Source organism: Cyprinus carpio, chromosome B19 (assembly GCF_018340385.1).
Source record: "Cyprinus carpio isolate SPL01 chromosome B19, ASM1834038v1, whole genome shotgun sequence".
In the NCBI taxonomy this organism is placed as follows: domain Eukaryota; kingdom Metazoa; phylum Chordata; class Actinopteri; order Cypriniformes; family Cyprinidae; genus Cyprinus; species Cyprinus carpio.
This window is the reverse complement of record NC_056615.1, coordinates 19,769,919-19,793,737: the sequence shown is the minus strand read 5'-3', so window position 1 is coordinate 19,793,737 and position 23,819 is coordinate 19,769,919. Positions and strand designations below refer to the sequence as shown.

Sequence of the window (23,819 nt, the reverse complement as noted above, 5' to 3'; positions counted from 1 at the left end):
TCTTTTAAATTCTATTTTAAAAATATTGTGTTAAAATATAAGCATTCATAATATTAGTCATCACGATAACCGTCTGCTCCTGTATCAACATCATTTGTTGGTCCTGGAACAATACGTATGTCAAAGAACCATATCCTAACCCTAGACATAAATTACAACACAACTCAGAAGACAATTAGGCTAAAGGTTGATAAGAATGTTGAATCCTTTTGCAGGTTACACTGATATGTGGTGACAAGTATTTTTATGTATTTATTGCCCCATTTTACAGTACTTATTTACAGTAGCTGACATTGTGGAAGTTGAAGTTTAGTTGCTTTTCTACTTAGCAATACTGAGACTGAATTAATGCAGAATTAATGCATCTGAAACAGTAGATAGACATTCTTCCATTTCTTGTGAAGTACATAAAAATAATCTATGAAATACATGTATTTTTATTTACCACTCAAATAGATAAAAAGGTCATTAAGGTAAACTAATTATTTTGAAACCTTTTAGAAGACGTAAGTATACATACTTGTAGTCATGTCACATAAGGCAAAAAAAAAAAAAAGAAAAAAAATGAGGATAGCCTTATTTGTTTTTGTTTTTATTTTAGTTACTCTTCATCTATTGGTCTGTTTCTATTATTATTTATATCAACTAATTAATTAATTAATTATCAACTAATTAATTAGAAATAGAAATAGATTTACTTACAGCTGTACAAAAACCTCCTGCACTAAAACTAATGCTGACATCAACACTAACACTCATGATAACACTGTTTCTTAGTTTAGTTTTGCTCTGACAGGTCAAAATTGGAAATTAATTATTTTTATTAATGTTAATTAATTAAATGTTGAAGAAATGTATTTTGATCATTTTTTAGGTAAATTCCAGGATGCATCTGAATGTGTTTTGGAAAGTGTTTTGCATATTAACTGAAGACTGCGCTTAAAACTCCACTGATGATTATTAGTGTGTGACACTGACAAACACACAGAAAGAAAACAATGATTTCTCTTATTCTAATGCTTGGGACACTCTGTCTGCTTGCTCAAGGTTCAAAAATATATTTTCTACATTATGGAATTAATCGTTTGTAATTTATTTTATATTATTTTATTTTGTGCTTTCTTTTTAGTTTTATTTCATTTAGTTTGACTGCTTTATAGCAGATGAAAACTTGTCTTTGCTTGTATTTTGAAGTGTTATAATATTTGTTTTTGTTGTCTCTCTCAGTGTCTCATGAAGAGGTTCAGTCTCCTGAGTCTCTGTCTGTTAAAGCAGGAGAATCTGTCTCTATCAGCTGCACTGGGACCAGCGGAGTTGGTGATGACATGAGCTGGTATCTGCTGAAACCTGGAGAAGCTCCTAAACTCCTCATCCATGATGCCAGTCAACTTGTATCTGGAATCTCAGATCAGTTCAGTGGAACTTAATCTGGATACGTATTTACACTGAACATACGTGGAGTCCAGCCTGAGGATGCAGGAGTTTATTACTGTATGGGGGTTTATAGTAGTGGAGTGTGCACACAGTGAAACAACATCGAACAAAAACCTCCCTCAGTCTGACAGCTAAGAGAATATGAGAACAATTTCAGCCAAGTTTCCCTGTATAATTAAACAACACACTAATGGGGGTTTATTTTTTTAAAGTATTCAATCTGTTCAATCAAAAGTAATTACCACACATGAAAAATATATTTATACAGGAAAATATATTTAACAGGAATTTGTTAAGCCTTAACCTAAATATAACTCTTTTGTCTATTCTTAAAATTACTTAACAACAAAGACCAACAAGGATGCTGATCTAGGATCAAGTTCAAAATGGCAAAATCATGATGACCGCAGTCCTTCTGCAGTACATTGGCACTTGTCACTGACTTCCAGAATCACTGACTGACAACAGCAAACAAGGATAGAGAAAGAAGAGAAACTGGGAAGTTTCTTAAAAACATTTCTTTCAGTCTCTGTAAGTGTCTTCACTTCTCTTGCACCTGAAAAGTTGATCAAACACATCTGAGCTCAACAGCCCATAAAAACAGCTTTCAGCTCAATTCAAATACAGCCATTTATTTGGTGTTCATATTTTCAGGTTAAACAGATCTAGACCACACCTGAGTTGTGATGTTGAAAGGGGTGTGTCGATGTGAAATATGGCAGCAGACAAGCATGTTGTGAAAGCTAACAAGATTTAATTTTTTTATTTTTTGGTACTGTATCTTAATTTTAAGATGATATGTATGAAAGAGCTTAAAAATAACACAATATTCCCTAAAAATGTAGTAACATAGTATTAAGTGACATTTTTTAATAGAAGTACTAGCAACAAGTTTCTAATATATAATTCAAAATAATTTTAATAATTCTGACGGTAATTTCTGTAATAAATAAATAAATCTTCAAGTGCAACTAATCTTAGTTTTCACATTTCTCAGGTCTTTTTAGTGGAATAAATGTAATCAGCCATTTTAAAGTGTCTCGTGGATCTCACACAAGTAATGCTGACTTAAGTAAGTTACAAGTAAAAATAGAAAAAGTATTTATCTCTGTGTGTATGTGTGTGTGTGTCATTACAAACACAAAAGATTATTATCACAAAAATATACAGTATAACACTTGAATAATTATTGTTGATTATTTCCATTCTTTTCAGATTCTGCAATATACCTTCCAGCACTTAGTTTTGCTCTGTAATGACAAATAAGGGGCATGAAATTGCAAACAGTGTCCAGCCTCCAGCTGAATAATTGTAAAATAAGGAACAGATTTTCGAAACTTCTGGTCATATATGGTGCTTTGCATAGACAGCAACAGTGATCTGAAAATGTTTATAGGTCTGTTGAACTTTTCACTGAGCTTCTGTTCATGATAGCAGATCTAACAGCCAACATGACTTTGTTCTCTTTTATCATTTGGACACTCTACAGCATGAAAGGTAAAAGCTGTTATTGTTACATGTGATCTTTTAAATGTAATTATATTTCAAAGATATAATATAAGTAATAATATAATATATGAAATACTAATCTGTGCTGTCATCACTTACTCTACACAGGTTGTTTTGGACAAATAGTTGTGACTCAGTCTGAGGTTAAATCAGTCCAGCCTGGTCAAACCATCTCTATGGACTGTAAAGCTGATACTGTGGTTTTCAAAAATGAGCAAGGCGCTGTCTCTAAAGGCCGTTATTATGTATCTTGGTACAGCCAAAAGCCTGAAGAGGCTCCCAGACTCTTGGTTTATTATACAAATGAAAAAAACTCAGGAATTCCATCAAGATTCAGTGGCAGTGGACAAGGAAACGGTCTTGACTTTAGTCTTACCATCAGTGATGCCCAGCTTGAAGATGCAGGAGATTATTACTGTATGAGTACCCATAAGATCAGTGACAACTGGGTGTTCACACAGTGAAAAGTTCCCGTACAAAAACCTCCCTTGGTCAGATTACTTACTTCTTCTGATGCAGCTGCAAAGAACAAACACAATGACACACAAACTCTCACATATGTTTATGTGTTTAATATAATTAATCATCCAAACCAACAATATATTTATAGAAATGTATATTTCACTGTCCTTCATCTGTAACATAGTATTACCATAATTCAGACGGATTATTTATTTATTTTCCCTTGTGAATGTAAAGTGTAGGTTTATTATTGTTAACAAGCGATACATGATATATATTGAATGCTTCTCCACCATTTACTTATCTTCTTTAATGAAATATTAAGGTAATTTTAATATTTACTTAACAACCCTCCATTTCTCAAAACATTTTTTCTCTACAGAAGATAATTCAAATACTTAAAAAAAATGCTGTATGACCCGCCCCCCCCCCCCCCTTTTTTTAATTTCTGAGCATTTATTCAATATCTTATTTTATTCTACGCCTACTTCCAATACTGATTTTGGTTCTTCTTCTGAAATCCATGTCTAAATCCAGCAGGCAGTTGAATGTGTTTTTGGCAGGAGTCAGTAGAGTGTTCACTGCTTCACACACAAAACTCTGATGATCAGTGTGTGTTCAGTCCAGTGTGAGTCACTGACACACAACACAATCATGTCTCTTTTACTAGTTCTGGTTTCACTGGGTCTGCTTGCACAAGGTTCAAACTTATTTTTCTACAGTTTATTTTGTAAAACTTTGGACACATTCATTTTTAATGACAAATGTTTTATAAAGGATTTCAATATCTTATCATTTGTATTTAAATGTAACACTTTTTACTCCCTCATTGTCTCATCAAGAAGTCTGGTAAAGCAGGAGATTCTGCTTCTATCAGCTGCACTGCATCTTTTAGCATTATTCCATGACTTGGTATCTGCTACAATCTGGACAAAATCCTAAACTCCTGATTTACTATACAAGTAACCTTTCATCTAGAGTTTCAAACCGGTTTGGTGGAACTTACTCTGGATATGAATTTATGCTTAACATACAACTTCATTCATAAATCCTGAAAGCTTTTTGAAGGCTTCAGACTATTAGCCCCTATTTTATTGTAATCTAAGTAAAATAAGTCAGCTAATAGTAGTAATTAAATTGATTTATTTGTGATTTATTTGATTAGTTATTTTATTGTTTTTTTCTTAATAAAAAATGCTTTATTATATGTAGCTAAAATAATGATTAAGAGACCATGTTATCATAAATATCTCTTTTTATTTAATGTTTTTAAATGTTTAATGTCACATTAAGGAGTCAACGCCATATTTAAGTCTAAATGCTTTTATTTGGTAGCAGTAAAATCTAAAATAACCAGCAAAACCTTCATAGCATTGCAGTTGTAGAATTACAACAGATAAAAATATATGAGCAATATACTAACAGCATGAAAGATTAGTTGTTGAGCAGTGGCTGATTTAGGACAATGTGTCGGTGTGAGTTTTTCACTGGTCATCATTGCACTGCTTTGTGTTGAGGCTGTTGGTGACTGCATTTGTGGGACGGGTGCGTGGCGTCACAGCTGACGGTTTGTTGCTCTGCTCCACTCACTCTCAGTGAGGCTCAGGCTGCTGCTCCAGCTGTACAGTCCATCCTTCTGCAGCTGACTGGGACTCAGATTGACACCAGAGCTCCTGCTGCTGCCGTCCACCTTCCAGCTCAGCTTCCAGTCAGAGGGGAATCCCTTACTGGCCACACACAGCACTGTAGCCTTACCCTGCTGCAGCTCGTCTCTGGAGGGAGGCAGCACCGTCAGAGCGGGACGAGCCGCAGCTAAAGAGAGACACAGATGGAAACTGTGATGTTTCGTTCTTCTGAAAAACAGTTCTATCAGTCTTTCTGAGTGTCTTTCACTTCCCTTTAAGAGATTCAGAGTTAATCAAGCAGATCTGAGTGTAACAGTCCATAAAAACATATTATCAGCAATTACACATATGCCTATGTATGTAGATTTAACATTATTTATTCATTATTCATGATGTTATATTATAGATCTTCAACTCTTTTAGGTTTCTATTGTCCTTTGCTCAAATTATTATACAATTAATTTCCGTAAAAATGTACAATATGTTATTTACAGGTAAGCTGTTAGATATGTTTTTAACTCTACCATGGAGTGTAACTGAAAAATAAACCTGAATCCAGACACATTTCTGTATGTGACATTCATAAAAAAAATAAAAATAAAAAATAAAACTACAAGAATGATATAAATGATTATTCATGAATTATCAAGAATGATTAAAAAACATTTAAATTAATTATCATATTATTTAAACTTTTTCAAGTTATTTCAGAGTTGTTTTAATATGTATATTAACAAATTTAATTGAAATTTTAAATTCAGTTATTTATTCACATTTCATATAACGTTTACTTGTTTGCCCCTCTGTTAAATATATTTGTAGAAACAGATTGCACTAATGCACAAGTTAGAATTCTATTTCATGCTAAATCAATTAAAAAATAAACAAGCATTTATTCTTTGTCAAATATGATTTACCATTCTGATGGATAAGCGCCCAAAAATATTTTCATCATTTATAACAACTTTGTGTGTGTGTGTGTGTGTGTGTGTGTTTGTGTGTGTGTGTGAAATCAGCTTAGATGATGTTCAGATTGTTGTTATAGTTTCTGTTGATTAGACCCTTTTTCTTATATTAACTCAAAGTTTAGTTTCAATTAACTTAAAATTTAAAGGCAATCGGGTTACTTACTTTTTTAAGTTAAAACAACAAGACTTTTAAGGTAATAAAGTGATTAAAACAATGAGGTTATTGTTTTAATATAGTCTGCAGGAAAAATAAGAAAGGTGCACATAGATTTGGTAATATCACAAATGGAAAAATTTAGATAATGTATTTTATATTTGTTATATTAATTTAAGATATAATGATAAATTAAAAAAAAAAATTGTTCTTTTCATTTCATTTTCATTTTCAAAATAGAAAGAGATTTACTTACTTCCAACTGAGAGTCGGGTGCCTCCACCAAAAGTCCACCACAGTGATACAAACCCAATCAACAGCTGTACAAAAACCTCCTGCACTAAAACTGACACTGACACTAACACTAACCAGTTTGCTCTTTTACTCCTAACTTATAGCAGATAGCTAAATAAGATACATCTGTATAATTAAAAAGGTTTAAATTTCATAACATTCCAAATGTATAGTAAAATAAAAAAAATAAAAAAGTACTGTCATTCTTTTACTAACAGCAATGCTAGCACAAACACTACCTGATAAAGAACTAAACAACATCAATCACTTTCATGTACATTTATATTTTGATTCAGCATTAATTTTATTGTCTTTTCATTCAAATTTTATAATTTATATGGATTTTATAGTCCCACTCTTCAGTCTACACTCTTCAAGTCTAATATTATTTATGTTAATTAATCTATGTAATGTATTTCATTCTGCACTTACTTAATACTATTTTGTTCCTCCACTGAAAATCCACCACAGGATTCACTGGCACATCCAGACTATTTTGAGAGCTTACAATTTAAAGTTAAACCTTTGTGAACTCATAATTAAAATATTCATATTCAGTGCCCATCATCATATGTGTGAGAAGATATTTCAGTTCAGGAAGGGTTTTTTCCACTGTAATGATATTTTGCATTGGCAGCTCATGCCTCAGTGCTCTGAGTGTTTATAGTCCTGTGAACACTTTCAAAAGGTCCAAGAACTGTCCGCTCTAAAACACAAGCCAATATGATTCTGTTCATCTGGGCATTTTACTGCATCCAAGGTAACTTAATTTTTAAATCAAACTAAAAAAAATTTTTTTCTTTTTTTTTTTTTTCTCATGCACTGATGATTGTTTTAATTTTCTGTCTCACAGGTTCTTTTGGGCAGGTTGTTGTGACTCAGTCTGATGTTAAATCAGTTCAGCTCGGTCAAACAGTCTCCATTGATTGTAAGGTCAACACTGCAGTTTATAGGTATCCAACAGGCTCAGTATCCAAAGATTACTACATCTCCTGGTATCTTCAGAGGCCAGATGAACCCCCTAAACTCCTTATATATTTCACAACAATGAAGCCTTCAAGTGCTCCATCTAGAATCAGTGGGGGAGGCAGTTTTCACTCTGGAGGAAATGGTCTTGATTTCAGCCTGAACATAAATGATGCCCAGGTTGAAGATGCAGGAGATTATTACTGTCAGAGTTACCATGAGATCAGTGGTAAAGCAGTGTTCACACAGTGAAAAAATGCTGTACGAAAACCTCCCGTGGTCAGGTTACCGACAAGTTGCTGATACGAGACCTACAGGTGCTGAAAACAAAACAAAAACAGGGCTTTGCAGTGAGATACACACAGATGTGCATGTTCTTGTATAATTGAAGTAATATTCCAACCCAGGTCTTCGCATCAATTGAATATTATTACTGGAATTCCTTATGTTCTATGATATTTCTCATACTTTCACATATAGAAAATTATACTAAATCAATACCCATATGTGATGAGTGAGTTGTTCAGTATGCAAATACTGAATACTATATATATATATATATATATATATATATATATATATATATATATATATATATATATACATATTAGTCCTGTCAAACGATTAATTATGATAAATCGCATCCAAATTGTGTGTACTGTATAATATAAAATATAATAAAATAAATATATACATGTAAATATTTTCTAAATATATATTGTGTTTGTGTGTGTGTGTATTTATTCATACATAATAAATAAACAGTACACACATATATTATGTAAACAAAACTCTTATTTTGGATGCGATAAATCATGATTAATCGTTTGGCAGCAATAATATATATATATATATATATATATATATATATATATATATATATATATATATATATATATGTACATTTATGTACGCTATATTTGAACCCTAAACAGCATGGAAATGAGAAGAGTGCAGAGTTTGCCCATATTAATTTAACAGAAGTGAGAGTTCAGAAAAAATGTCAGGCGCCTTCTGCCACTGAGCTCTGGTCGGTTTTAAGGATTGTACAATTGACTCTGGCTGCATAACGTTTTCTCAGACAATATTAACAATAATCATGTTGTATGTTTAGAATCAGAACCAGCGGTACCCGATTCATCCATCTGAGTCAATTCTTTTCAATTATGACTCCATCAAATGGTTCACCAAATGTCAGTCTGAATCATTCAGATGCCCAGATGTCAATTCGCTCACTCGTTTCATTCACTTCTTGAAGTGTTCTCAGTGGCGTAAGTTTCTGTAAATTACAAAATTATAAAATAAAAAATAGGCGTATTTTTTATGTAAAATTATTAGCTAAACTAATTGTAAAAAATAAATATACTATTCAAGTAGTTTTATAGCAGTAGAGAGCAGCAACCAGCCATGTCATGGCAACCATATATATTGCTCACTGATTCCCTTTACAACAGTCCCTCATTAAAAGCCACCAACATTTCACTATAATAAAATTGTGGAGTAACTGGGAAACGTTATATGTCTTTAACGTATCTCATATATAGTATATGTATCAGTGGTGTTCACACAGGTAGTGGCTACCATACAAAAACCTTCCTTGGTCAGATTACTGAACATCTTCAGTACAAATGTAGGTGCTGAAAATCTAACAAAAACAAATATTATGACACTCAACACTTACAATGTTTATGTTTTTAATGTGATTAATTATCCAACCCAACATTTTTTTTTTTTTTAATAAATTTCTATTCCATCCTCCTTGTCCTGTAACTTATGATTTCCATAATCCAGATTCACTATTTTGAATAATATATATTTTTAAATGTCCATATTTTGTATTCATTTATTTATTCATTATTCATTATTAATTAATTTTTCTGTTATAGGTTTATTGCTCTCTGTTCAAGCTGAAAACTAACATATATCTAAGTGGTCACTAATAATATTTAAAACATTTTTGTCTATAAGACTTTGCCAGAAACTTTTCTGTATATTTATATATTTGAAAATTATTTTATCAAATTAAATGATTCAACACTATCAGTTTGCTTGTTGTCTTCTAGCTGACAATAAATATTTATGTAAGATAGGGCAGCATATTATATTGTATAACAAGTATATTTCAATGCTTTTCTATCATTTAGTTATCTTTAATGAAATATTAGGGGATTTTATCATTTATTTCACATCCATATTTTTCTCAAAACAAAAATATGAATAAAATATTTTCTAAAACTGATGGTTCACATTTAAAATGTGATTCATTCAGCATATATTCAATGCTCTTTTGTTGATTTTGATCACTTCCATTGTCCTCATTTGTAAGTCGCTTATGATAAAAACGTCTGCTAAATGACTAAATGTAAATTTATTCTAAGCAAATTTCTGAAAGGAGTCTGTTGAGTAGTGACTGTTTTGCATGTTTAGAGCTCCACACACAAAACTCTTCTGATTATCGGTGTGTGTTCAGATAATCACTGACATACAACACAATCATGTGTCTTTTATTAATTCTGGCTACACTGGGTGTAATAGCTCAAGGTTAAAACTTATTTTTCTACATTATCAGTATTGCTTCATTTTTAATTCCAAATATTTTAGCTTGTAATTTGTATTTAAATGAATCACTTAACCTTTTGATCTCTCTCTCAGTGTCTCATGAAGAGGTTCAGTCTCCTGAGTCTCTGCTTGTTAAAGCAGGTGATTCTGCTTCTATCAGCTGCACTGCATCTTTTGGAATTGGTTATAGCCTGAGCTGGTATCTGTTGAAACCTGGAAAAACCCCTAAACTCCTGATCTACAGAACGAGTAACCTTGCATCTGGAGTTTCAGACCGGTTCAGTGGAACTTATTCTGGATATGTATTTACACTGAACATACGTGGAGTCCAGTCTGAGGATGATGGAGATTATTACTGTATGGGGTATTATGATGGTGGAGTGTTCACACAGTGAAACAGCATCGTACAAAAACCTCCCTCAGTCTGACGACACAACGAATGTACTCATGCAGTAACTATGAAATAATTTCCAGTAAATGAGAAATTAATTCCTTTGCATGAACAGAATATTTAATCATTCTTCTATGATTCTGTGATGCATTAATCATTTATCCTTCAAATGCAAAAATCCTGACACCCATTTGAATACTTCAAACTATTAGCTCTAATTTTAATGTAATCTAAGTAAAATAAGTTAAAAGTAATCAACAAAATACTTTATGTACTTTATTTACTTTTACATTTTGACCTAATACACACACACACATTTATATATATATATATATATATATATATATATATATATATATATATATATATATATATATATATATATATATATATATATATATATATATATATATATATATATATATATATATATATATATATACAGTATATTAGCTAAATACTGTATCTCTTTTATTGGAATTGTTATTTTCAGTATTAAAATATTCTCTAAATATCTAGTGCTGCTCATCACAATATCACATGTCCTAAAAAGAATTAAAAACTAATAAAAAGTGGTTCATATTTTAGTTTTTATTTTTTTTTTTAGTTTTTTTTTTTGTTTTGTTTAAAAATGCTCATAGAATTTAACACTATATTTGAGACAAAATGCTTTTATTTGGCAGCAATAGAAAAATGAGCAACAAAACTTTCATATCATTGTAATTGTAGAATTACAAAAGATAAGAATATAGGAGCAATATACTAACGGCATGAAACGGCATACTAACAGCAGTGTGTGTGTGTGTATTTCATTTATCACACTGCTGTGTGTCGAGGCTGTTGGTGACTGCATTGTGGGACGGGTGCGTGGCGTCACAGCTGACGGTTGTTGCTCTGCTCCACTCACTCTCAGTGAGGCTCAGGCTGCTGCTCCAGCTGTACAGTCCATCCTTCTGCAGCTGACTGGGACTCAGATTGACACCAGAGCTCCTGCTGCTGCCGTCCACCTTCCAGCTCAGCTTCCAGTCAGAGGGGAATCCCTTACTGGCCACACACACAGCACTGTAGCCTTACCCTGCTGCAGCTCGTCTCTGGAGGGAGGCAGCACCGTCAGAGCGGGACGAGCCGCAGCTAAAGAGAGACACAGATGGAAACTGATGTTTCATTCTTCTGAAAAACAGCTCTATCAGTCTTTCTGAGTGTCTTTCACTTCCCTTTAAGAGGTTCAGAGTTAATCAAGCAGATCTGAAATGCAACAGCCTGTAAAAACATGTTTCTTCAGCAATCACAACCACACATGCACATGTTAGTTTCACTATCTGAGGACATTGCATAGACTTCCGCTGATTTTATATCAGGTTAATGATATTTTCTATCACCTAACCCAACCCCTACACCTAAACATACCCATCACAGAAACATGTGCAGAAAACTAGATTTAAATTAAGCATTTTTCGGCTGATTTACAAGACTTTTAATAGTGAGGAATGTCCTTACTAGAAGGTTGTCAAAGATTTCACAATATTAGTTGAACATTTGGTCCTCACTATCAAAACAAGTACACATATAAAATCATAATAAAATATTATATTTATTCATTTGGCAGACACTTTTACGCAAAGCAACTCACTGTACATTGAATCTGTTTATGCTTTCCCTCTGTGTTAAACCCATGACCTCTGCATTGCTAGCACCATGCTGCACTGTTTGAGCTGTAGGCATGGTTATCTTTAACATTTCAGGTTATTCAATTATTATTCTATTATTTCTTGTTAAAAACTCACTGTGCTGCTTTCATTTAGTTTTATTACAGCTGATTGTAGATTGAAAACTACATGAAATGAAGACATGTGACATTCATTAAAAACATTTAATTACAAATATTTTCATTAATCTAAAATGATTAAAAACATTTAATGATTAATTTAACATTTAGCTATTATTAAAAACAATCAATAATAATTAAATAATTTGAACTTTCTATAATTCATAAGCTGTTCTTCTATATAATTTTCACATTTTCTCAATAAAATGTTTTAATATTTTTTTGTTTGCCTCTGTGTTTACCATTCTGATGGATAAAATTCCCATTAATAAAATGTGGCTGTTTTAAATTGGTCTGACAGATAAATCAGAACAGTGTGTACGTGTTTGGTATTGTCACACCAGAATAAAACCTGACCATGATTTATTCTTATATTAGTCGTTGGTATTATTTTTTTTAAAATATAAACAAATCCTCTCTTGTTATTTTAATTTTGTGTTTTATTTTTAAAAGAGAAAGAGATTTACTTACTTCCAACTGAGAGTCGGGTCCACCACAGTGATACAAACTCAATCAACAGCTGTACAAAAACCTCCTGCACTGACACTGACACTGACAATAACCAATTTGCTATTCAAAACTGAGATTAATATATATATATATATATATATATATATATATATATATATATATATATATATATATATATATATATATATATATATATATATATATATATATATATAAAATGAAGCTACATAATTAAATCAGTTAACTTTTTATAAATTTATAAGAAAGTATTAAATATTATATAATTCTAAGTAACACTTTATTTTAAGGTGTCTTTGTCACACGTTACATGTACTTACTATTATAGTAACAATAAATTATGCATAATTACATAACCCTAACCCTAACCATATGTTCATTTAGTTAATTCATTTTACTCAGTACTTAAATGTATAATTACACTGTAACATGGACACCTTAAAATAAAGTGTAACCTAATTCTATTACTAAGAATAATACAAACATTACTGCACTATTAAGAACCAAATAACACATCAATACTTTCATGTAAAAGAATATTTAAGCATTTACGTAGTTCACATAAAATTATATTTTATTTATCTTTTATATCTAAATTTGATTAAGCTTTTATAATGTAGTTTACAATCATGTATTACTTATACAGTATCAGTGCTATCAGTATTTAAACAGTATTAATAATCTCTAAATATGCTGCATTGCTGTCTACTGTAATCTATTCAGGGCCACACTCTGCACTTACTTTTAACACCCGAGTTGGTTCCTCCAACACAAATCCACCACAATAATTACTTCTCATTCACTGCAAAAAACAACTTTTTTTTTTTTTTTTAGATAACCAGACATGTTTTAATTAAACTAGATGATTCACTTACAAATCAAATATGTATATATTACTAAGCCAGTCATCATATGAGATAAGATATTTCAGTTCAGGAAGGGTTTTTACATTATCATGATATTTTGCATTGGCAGCTCATGCATCAGTGCGCTGGGAGTGTTTATAGTGTCAACATTTTGAAAAGGTCCAAGAACTGTTCGATCTTAAACACAAGCCAATATGATTCTGTTCATCTGGGCATTTTACTGCATCCAAGGTAATTTCATTTTCAAATCATACTGAAATACTTTTTTCTTATGCGCTTATAATTATTTTAATTCAGTTTTCTTTCTCTCACAGGTTCTTTTGGGCAGGTTGTTGTGACCCAGTCTGATGATAAATCAGTTCAGCTCGGTCAAACAGTCTCCATTGAGTGTAAGGTCAACACTGCAGTTTATAGGCTTCCAACAGGCTCAGTATCCAAAGATTACTCATTCTCCTGGTATCTTCAGAGGCCAGATGAATCCCCTAAACTCCTTATATATTTCACAACAATGAAGCCTTCAAGTGCTCCATCTAGAATGAGCGGTGGAGGCAGTTTTCACTCTGGAGGAAATGGTCTTGATTTCACTTTGACTATAAACGATGCTCAGCTTGAAGATGCAGGAGATTATTACTGTATGAGTGTCCATAATATCAATGACAAATGGGTGTTCACACAGTGAAAACGTGCTGTACAAAAACCTCCCTATACTGACAATCTAAGCAGGTTCCAGGTCATGCTGAAAAACGAAATCTTCATCTCCATAAAGCTTTTCAGCAGATGGAAGCATGAAGTGCTCCAAAATCTCCTGATAGCTAGCTGCATTGACCCTGCCTTTGATAAAACACACAGTGGACCAACACCAGCAGCTGACATGGCACCCCAGACCATCACTGACTGTGGGTACTTGACACTGGACTTCAGGCATTTTGGCATTTCCTTCTCCCCAGTCTTCCTCCAGACTCTGGCACCTTGATTTCCGAATGACATGCAAAATTTGCTTTCATCCGAAAAAAGTACTTTGGACCACTGAGCAACAGTCCAGTGCTGCTTCTCTGTGGGGAATGCGGCACCTGTAGCCCATTTCCTGCACACGCCTGTGCACGGTGGCTCTGGATGTTTCTACTCCAGACTCAGTCCACTGCTTCCGCAGGTCCCCCAAGGTCTGGAATCGGTCCTTCTCCACAATCTTCCTCAGGGTCCGGTCACCTCTTCTCGTTGTGCAGCGTTTTTTGCCACACTTTTTCCTTCCCACAGACTTCCCACTGAGGTGCTTTGATACAGCACTCTGGGAACAGCCTATTCGTTCAGAAATTTCTTTCTGTGTCTTACCCTCTCGCTTGAGGGTGTCAATGATGGCCTTCTGGACAGCAGTCAGGTCGGCAGTCTTACCCATGATTGCGGTTTTGAGTAATGAACCAGGCTGGGAGTTTTTAAAAAGCCTCAGGAATCTTTTGCAGGTGTTTAGAGTTAATTAGTTGATTCAGATGATTAGGTTAATATGCTTGTTTAGAGAACCTTATATGCTAATTTTTTGAGATAGGAATTTTGGGTTTTCGTGAGCTGTATGCCAAAATCATCAGTATTAAAACAATAAAAGACCTGAAATATTTCAGTTGGTGTGCAATGAATCTAAAATATATGAAAGTTTAATTTTTATCATTACATTATGGAAAATAATGAACTTTTTCACAATATGCTAATTTTTTGAGAAGGACCTGTATATATATACATACATACATACATACATACATATATATATATATATATATATATATATATATATATATATATATATATATATATATATATATATATATATATATATATATATATATATATATATATAATACTTTTAAAATCTGTTTATTTCGATAAATCTTCTTATGTAGTTGTCTCTATAATCTAAATGTTACCATTTATCCATTTCATATTCAAGTTCTGTATATTATTGACTGAAACCTCACCTTCAGGTCAACTATAACATAAAATATTTGGGCTATGTAGATATGTGTAAGTAAGAATTACATTAACCCTTGAAAACAGTAGAACTTCAAAGAGAGGTATAGTCCCCCAGTATATCAGCCAATCTGAATCAATCATGCAATTAAAAATCTAAGGAATAGGACACAATGACAAAATAACAAATCATAATAAAATATTTTATTATTTTTAAATTAAGATTTGTAACTCATGTTTTTCACATTAAAATGAACCTGAAACAAACAATATCAAATAAATACATATCAGTTATAAAACTGTATTTACCCTTGGTGTGCTTATTTAATTCATTTAATTTTACTTTATTATTATTATTATTATGGAAATCAAATGTATCAACACTGTCCAATGGCCAATAAAACCAATCTCAAAGAAAGAAACGTGTAATGTTTTTCTGCCCCCTTCTGGATTCTGAGGCTACGCAAACACACAAATTAGAAGCACGTGACGTCAATAACACCTGTTCAGTGACGTGTCAACTCCTAAACTGAACTCCATTCAGTTGTGAAGAGCGCGAGTTTTGCATAAAGCACCACACGGACAATGTTTTTGAATCACAGAAACGGTGAGTTTAACCGACAGTTGTTGGTCATTACAACAGATATTTATATATGTTGTATCCTGAATCATAAATAGCAAGAAAATGAGAAGAGTGCAAGTTCCCTATTCAGGCCTATTCATGTTACACAATCAGAGTTCAGAGAAAATATCTGTCGCCTTCATCGTCATCGAGCTCTAATCAGTTTAAAGGGCTGTAGAGTTGACACTGGCTTAGCGCAACGTTTTTCCTAACAATATTATGTACGTTTAGACTAACCAGCCGTACCTGATTCATAAAAGAACAACTCACTTGATTGATTTTAAATGACTGAATGTGCTGCAGCTAAAGACGTTTAAATCAGTAGCCTAGTTAAGGTTCAAATAATGCCATCTTGAATTGGACTGAATCTCCATACGCAGCTGTGACAGACAGATTGGCTACGATAGCCTACTTCGGTTCCGTTTGTGTAAACCCATTCTTTTCAGACAGGTTCAGATATGGTCATGGTCTTATTATTAAAGCGGCGTTGATAGCTTGTGAGCTTACCCCCGGCTTCACAGACAAGGCTTAAGTCTAGTCCCAGATTAAAATTCATGTCGAAGCTGTTTTAACCGAAAGAAACTTGCACTGACATATATTATTGTCAGACCTATCTGTAAGAAACCAGGCATTGAATAGGGCAAATTAATTTGCCATTGTATTTCATCACTAGAGGGCACTCGCACCATGCAAACCAGTGATGCTTTTGATTATCTACCATGGTGTGGACTGGAGTCTTGATTATAACAACTACAGTACATAGTGAAATTGAGAGTTTATGTAATATTTATAACAGTTGTTCACAAATTAAGTTATTTTGAGAACAGCAGAGTTGTCTCAATGCACTGTTTGCACTATTCACATAGTGGTGACATGTTCATTAGATAAAGGAAAGGTGCTAAAGTTGTGACATTTTTGTATGAAGCACTTCTGTCCTATCTCAGACTCGTGCAGAGACAGCTAAGACATTTGCAGCTTCAGTTTTGTGTACTAATGCATATACTCTGACATTGTGTATATTCAAAGTCCCTTTAAGGCATTCTGTAGTCTTTGATATGACTAGTCACTTTTGATCATCCTAATTTAAGCAATTTTGGATAAAAGCATCTGTTGAATGAATAAACATAAACCTGAAAAGGTGTATGCAATAAATTATTATATTTAAAATGGAATATAAGCTTACTACGTACTATGCGGTATACTAATCAATTATTTTAAAAATAGGAGGCTGTGTGAAATAGTGTTTATTTCTCTCTCTCTCTCTCTCTCTCTCTCTCTCTCTCTCTCTCTCTCTCTCTCTCACACACAAAAGTTTCAAGCAGTACTGTATATCCTACAGGTGATTGATAATGATTCAAGAAAGAGATACTTATTGCACCTAATGGAAAAAGCAGAGTCAATTATGTTGCATTGTCGGATACAGTAAGTATTTTGGCAAATTTAGGCATGTATAAAGAAATGATGCACTGTATGATATGTACACTTATGCACTGTATGATATGTACACTATACACTACATACTACTTCAGAAGGCTATTTTGAGAAAGCCTTTAAGTCTTGTGGCGCTTTTAATATTGTTTTATTTGTTTGAGCAGCTCACCAAACCAATTTGCAGGAGTTTAGGCTTCTTGTCAGCACTTCTTGTTTTTCTGAAGAATGGGTGACTGATGCAGTGTTTAAAAACCTGTTTGGAAATTATTATTTTTGCAGTTCTGTTTAGTGCTGTTTATGCACAGAAATGACACATCTTTAGACATAATTTACAGTCATTCTACATCACACATCATAATGATACCAAGAGAATCTTCATCTTTTCATCATTTTTATTGCTCATTGCATTTCAGTAAACAACTACTTTGTTTATTAGTTTGCTCTGCAGATGCCGCCTCCTGTAGCTGTCATCTATTTGGGAGGCTTGAAATTTGTTGTTTTATTGCAGACCTCATGGAAAATCTCTTAGATGTGTTTTTTTTCTCCATTACTTTTTGTAAATACCCCTGTCTGTTGTAGTTTATTTAAAATTTGTATAGGGACATTCATGTGTCTTTCAATGCTTCACCTGGTGAAACACAGCCCTGGCATTTAATGCCCAGTGAAAGGCAGCACCCTGAAGCATCTACTCACTGTCCCCAGTGTGGGACTTTGAAGTGCTATCAGGTTCAACACTGAGGCGGGTGAATAGGCAAACAGAGCTTTATTGTCGTAGTGGAGGTTAAGCACAGAATAAAAGAATAGTTGAGATCGCTTGTCTACCTTGGAGCCTGGCTGCCCCAGGAGGATGGGAGACCGTTCTGGGAGAAGAAGAGTAAGTGTCCTATACACAAGCATCCAATTCTCCAGTGGTAAAAGCTAGTAGGATACAAGTAGAATGCAGTTATTTTACCCTGAAAAGCCTGACATATGAAATAACATTTGCATGCATTATAAGTGTTTGCTTGTCAAAAACATGACTCGCATTTTTCTGTTGCAGGCTGATAGCTTAAGTCAGTGGTAAAGTTTATTATGCTAGGCATTATGGGACAGGCGTAGATTACTCTTGGCTAATTAGGTGACTTTCACTTTGCTTTACCGCTGTCTCTGAGGCTCATTAGGACTTTTACAGCTGAGCTTCTGATTACCAGCTCTGATCTACCTCCTCTTCAGAGTTCAGAACACAGCCGTGGGTTACCTTGGGTCAGTGCACCCACACACAGACCCGCATACAGGCCGGGAGGTGTGGTCATTGCCATAATTCCCGCTCTCAGCCCGAGGATCATCACCCAATAAACAGCAAGAATCTGACTGGTGGTTCATAAGAACGTTCAGTGTGAATGACGTAAAAGTTTCACCAAATGGTACTGATGCATCAGCACAGTGTTTTATAGTGTTCACTAATTATCATACTTGGATGAAGTTTTCTGGCGTGTTAACTTGCTACAGTATATTAAACTTGATTGTCTTGCATATTAAATTATTGTTTAATATGGCAGACTAATTCTGCTTATGCAATCAAAACAATTGTTTTAATACCTGGTAAATAGTCTAAAGTGCAAAATGTATAACAGCTACTGTTCATCATAAAGTTTGTCCGCAGCGAACTCTGCCCACATTTTCAGAGCTCGGTGTGAATGTCCTGCGTGTTTGTATTTACTCAGTTACTCTGGTATGTCTCTACCGTAACCCAATGTCCTCTTTACTGTAACAGAATGCAGCCAAAGAGTCAATATTGTAAATTTAGTCTCGCTGTCTAACAGAAAAAGTGCCACAGCCTGAGTTTAGAGTCTCTGTGCTGGCCTTTTCATAACACTGCGTGGTTGGAAATAAATCCACATAGTTAATGGACCATGGTCCATTAGTAATTCCCTGTACATAAACATGAAACTTTTTAGTGTTTGCATGATGGCTAGTAAGTTTAAACCTGGATTTTTCCTAGTTTCTTTAGGGCTTCTTCTAAATTAGGGCAGTTAATTTAATGTGATTAATTTAATATGATATAAATTAACACAATTATTCATTCCCTCTGTCTATTCAGTGCTTTTAAAATTAAATTTTGGAGCTTTCTACTGCAAATATTGACACATGCGATTTAAAAAGTTTATGTATTTATAAACTAACACGAACCTAGATTGATAAATGGTGTAAAAAAAATATTGTTCATTGTTAGTTTATAAAATCTAATGCATTAATGTTAACTTATTGTAAAGTGTTAGTTTTTAATTTATTCACAGTTCTTAAATTTACCATTTATGTCTCTGGACAGAGTCAACAACCAGTTTGACCGATGCTGGTTTGAACAGCAGTTCATAATCTGGTGGTCTGTCTGATGTAGATGTATCAGACAGGAAACTGACAATTGGTACCTCTGTGTTACTCAGCTCATAGAAAAACTCAAATAATTATCAAGGCAGTGTATTAGCTGTGCCAAAATTGTTGTGCGTTTGGACTCCCTTCGGGTTTGGCCAAATTGCATTTGAAAATTTCTCTGGCTAAGTCCAAAGGATCTAATGTCAGTCGGACATGTTTTCCAATGTTTGTTAATCCCCCAGGGGACACAGAGGGGTGAAAATGAAATCAGCGTTCCAGGTTAAAGCAAATAATCAGCCTCCCTCAATGGAAATCCAGGGCAGATTGATGTCATTTGTTTCTAAGGGCTAATTGTGCCCAATCAAGCCTTGATGCCAATGAAGTGGATCGAATGATTGACAAGTTCTGCTCAGTGTTGACTTTGGACCAAAGACAGGTCGTTAGATCATGAGTTTAAGCTCAGGGAGGAAATAACATGTTGGCCGTGTCAGCGGGCCAGGTGAGTGCATGGCCTCTGAAGTGCAGAAGAAGAATGTGATGTCAAAGGAAGAATTTTAAGGTAAGAGAACATGCATGTCAAGTTCTAGAATGTTCAATTTCCATTTTGTGAAAGCATAAAGAGACCGAATAAATGATTGCTTATGCACAGTGACCAAACTTGAAAATAATTTTTGTCACTTTTTTTTCATCTGGAAAATAATTACAATATTTGGCCCTGGCGGCATGATGGCATATGTTTTCACAGCTTTGAGAAGCACTCAAATAACAGAGGTGAAAATAACATTAGGTTATCCTCCAGAGTGCAAGATTTGTATTCAGGCCTCCTCAACCCAAAATGGAGCGCCATTCTTTTTTTTCAGTTACTTCAGGCAGTTCAGTAGTAAAGTTAGATTTAGCTACGCCTCTTTGATGATAAAACTCACATCAGCAAATTTTAATATTTAGATTTTCTCTAAAGACGATTGTCGCTTTGAGCATAAAGCTTTTTTCCCCCTCTGTAAACCGACAACAGTTAATACCCACAGTGGGGAGAAGGTGTTGAGAGAGCGGTGGCTAATGTTGAGTGATGGTGAGGCGGTGACATTGTATCTTCCAGAGCCCCATGTCGGTGTCTGCCACCTCATGGCACCACTTTAACCCCCAGAATTCCTTGCATTCCTCCAGTTGTGGGCCACAAGTTTCACTGTGGCCCATTTAAGATGACTGACATTTTTTTTTGCTACCATTAAGCACCACCAGGCAATTGACCCCCTGACCCTCTACAAGCGACCTGTTGGAGCGGCTTTCAAGTGTATACTTAAATCTTCATGGGTATGGGCTCCCTGATCCAGGATCTGGTCCCGCTGAGCAATCAACACCTAGAGGTTAGTTGGGTGAGCCTGAACCTTGTGGTCAGTCTAGCATACTAAATAGTTTGTCTTTGCTCTGGCTGTGTGCATGTGCATGCATGACTGCATGCGTCTGCGTAGGTATTGTGTAATGTGCTTGCCTTTCAAGTTCATTTGACAGTCTTTTTGGAAGTGTTTTTATTTTGTTTAGGAATGATGCTGTATGGCTGACACCAATGTCATTTAATGCAGTATTTAACCAACAATAATGTGGCATCAATGAACAATGTTTGAGGTGTATATTAGTGTTTTATTAGGGCTGTTTTCAGATCTAAGCGTAAGAAATTATCTTCATGGTTTGTCATCTTTACCTGTGTGAGACGAGATCTAGTTACAATAAAAAAGTTCTCTGAATTTTTAGCAGTTCAGTAACTTAGAAAATATCCTGCCTCTTATTGGGCAGTATTTCTGGCTTTAAATGTTACTCTAAAATTAAAATTTTGTTGTCATGTCATTCCAAATATGTATGATTTTCTATTTTTTGTAGTACTTAGGTGGAGAAATTCTGTGCTATTCACTTTAAAGTAAATGGATACTGGAAATTAAGCTTAAAAAAGGCAGAAATGTATCATAAATGTGGTTCATGTGATTATATTCTCTTCTGAAGCCATACGGTAGCTCCCTTTTCTTTTTTCTTTTTTTTTTTTTGTCATTTTGAAGCTTGACAGCCTCATCTCATATTTGCATTCAGAATATTAAAAAACAATGGTTATGATATATCATATCTTCCTTTTTGGGTAAACTAATTAGTTGACCCATATTAAATATTTTGACACTAATATGCATTGTGATGGAAAGGATTGCTAATGTGAAGAAGCTACAGAAGCTGCATTCTGCACAGTTACCTAGTAACATGTAACTGAAGTAACTATAAATAAATGTTTCCCAGAGTTCTCCAGGGTAAAAAATGGTCTTGCTCAAGCTGGATTCTTAAATAAAACACTGTTTTAGTCGCACAATCAGTATGTGATCTAAAACAGAGGATGGTACTGTATGTAAAATATCCAACAAGTTCTATACTTCAATCTTTATCTGTTTAAAATTAGATTATTTTCTTTCCTCAGATGTTTTATCCAAGATTTCTAACTTCAAGATGTTAAAGTACATTTTATCATATCCTTTGTACACTTCCTTACTAATGTCCTCCTGGAGGCAGTTGGTGAGCTGTAATTGGAAGCATGTTTTTCATGTATTCTTGACCTATCAAGATTGTTGCTGAGATTGTTGAAATCTGCTCTTTATATTTTTTATCAGTGTATTTTTGTAGATAAGATTTCCAGAGATACCCAGCCAGTATGAAAGAAGGCTGCTACCCATTAAGTTGATAAGTAACATATGATTCATATTACTTAAGAGGCTTTATTGTATGATGGGGTTTCGACTGAGAAAAAAAATGAACATGCGTAAGAAATTTAGGACCCTAAAAAAAATCTTGAAATTCCACACCTGGAATTAAGAAAGTGCCTGACAAAGCAGGTTTTAGAGAAGAATTAGCCTGCCGTTATGTGGGCATGAGTGTGTCTGTATATGTATGTGTACATATGGATCTTTGTGCGTGTAGGTAAATGAAACTTTTTTTAAACCCCTCCCCCTATTTAATTCAATGCAAAAACACTTCCTTTTCTACCCTGTTCATGTCATAACACATTTCCTTTTCCTCCTGGATTCAGACACTAGACTGGCCCAGCAGAACGGGACAGGTTTTGGGTTTCCTCCTGAGGACTGAGGGTTTCACAATCAATGAACACTTTGCTGATTTTTATTGACCGTAAAGTTCCGCTTTACTTTCGCGGCATGTAATTCATGCTAACATCTTGAAGGTTTGTATGGTGATCAAAGGATATTATAATAGTGGCCACAGATTTTTTTATAGCAAGTTTTTTTTTTTTTTTTTTTTTTTAAATGTCACTTTGGTATGCAAGAAAATAATTATTGGGTGACATGGTTATGTTTGGAATAGTATACTAGCATACTACTATTAATATTTAGCAATATATAATACCATTCAAAAGAATGTCAGTTATTCTTAATTTTTCAGCAGCCATTATTCCAGTCTTCAGTGTCACATTTTCCTTCATAAATTGTTCCAATATGCTGATTTGGTGCTCTGGAATATGTTATTGTCATGACGTTTATGATGATGCAGTTGTAAAACAGCAGCATTTATTTGTAATACTTTTATAATGTTTTTTATATAAATTAGTCTCGTTTGATCATTCAGCATCCTTGCTGAATAAAAATATTAATTTCTTTAAAAAAAAATCTGAAAGCAAATAAAAATACACAGTATGCAACATTGTACACTGTGTGAGGCACTGTATCCCACAATGCAATGTGTTCGACCCTTCAATTTTAAGTGAAATGAAGCAGAATTAATTAGTCAAGATTCTTCAACAACAATCTGTCTTGGTTCATTGACATGTATACACAAATTTGAATTACAATGCTACATTACAATTATATATTTTTTTCCAAGACTACAATTGTGCATGACTCAATCATTCCTGATATTTTTTGCATGGTTATTT

The 23,819-nt window shown here is 33.8% G+C and overlaps 1 pseudogene and 5 gene segments (V, D, J or C); 4 read left to right on the top strand and 2 right to left on the bottom strand.

Moving 5' to 3' along the window:
* Window positions 1-999: 999 nt before the first annotated feature.
* LOC122140600 lies at window positions 1,000-1,618 on the top strand. The segment is given in 2 exon segments: window positions 1,000-1,047; window positions 1,228-1,618. Coding segments are annotated over 2 exon segments (231 nt in total).
* Window positions 1,619-4,712: 3,094 nt separating this feature from the next.
* LOC122140601 lies at window positions 4,713-6,544 on the bottom strand (the record flags this gene model as incomplete). The annotated part of the segment is given in 2 exon segments: window positions 4,713-5,217; window positions 6,409-6,544. Coding segments are annotated over 2 exon segments (393 nt in total), but the record flags the coding sequence as incomplete, so codon positions are not given.
* A 461-nt stretch (window positions 6,545-7,005) lies between these two features.
* LOC122140599 lies at window positions 7,006-7,921 on the top strand. The segment is given in 2 exon segments: window positions 7,006-7,206; window positions 7,300-7,921. Coding segments are annotated over 2 exon segments (402 nt in total).
* A 1,986-nt stretch (window positions 7,922-9,907) lies between these two features.
* Window positions 9,908-10,366, top strand: LOC109055505. The segment is given in 2 exon segments: window positions 9,908-9,953; window positions 10,065-10,366. Coding segments are annotated over 2 exon segments (348 nt in total).
* Window positions 10,367-11,014: 648 nt separating this feature from the next.
* On the bottom strand, window positions 11,015-12,084 carry LOC109055499 (annotated as a pseudogene).
* A 1,634-nt stretch (window positions 12,085-13,718) lies between these two features.
* Window positions 13,719-14,377, top strand: LOC109055525. The segment is given in 2 exon segments: window positions 13,719-13,773; window positions 13,857-14,377. Coding segments are annotated over 2 exon segments (402 nt in total).
* The last annotated feature ends 9,442 nt before the right edge of the window (window positions 14,378-23,819 follow it).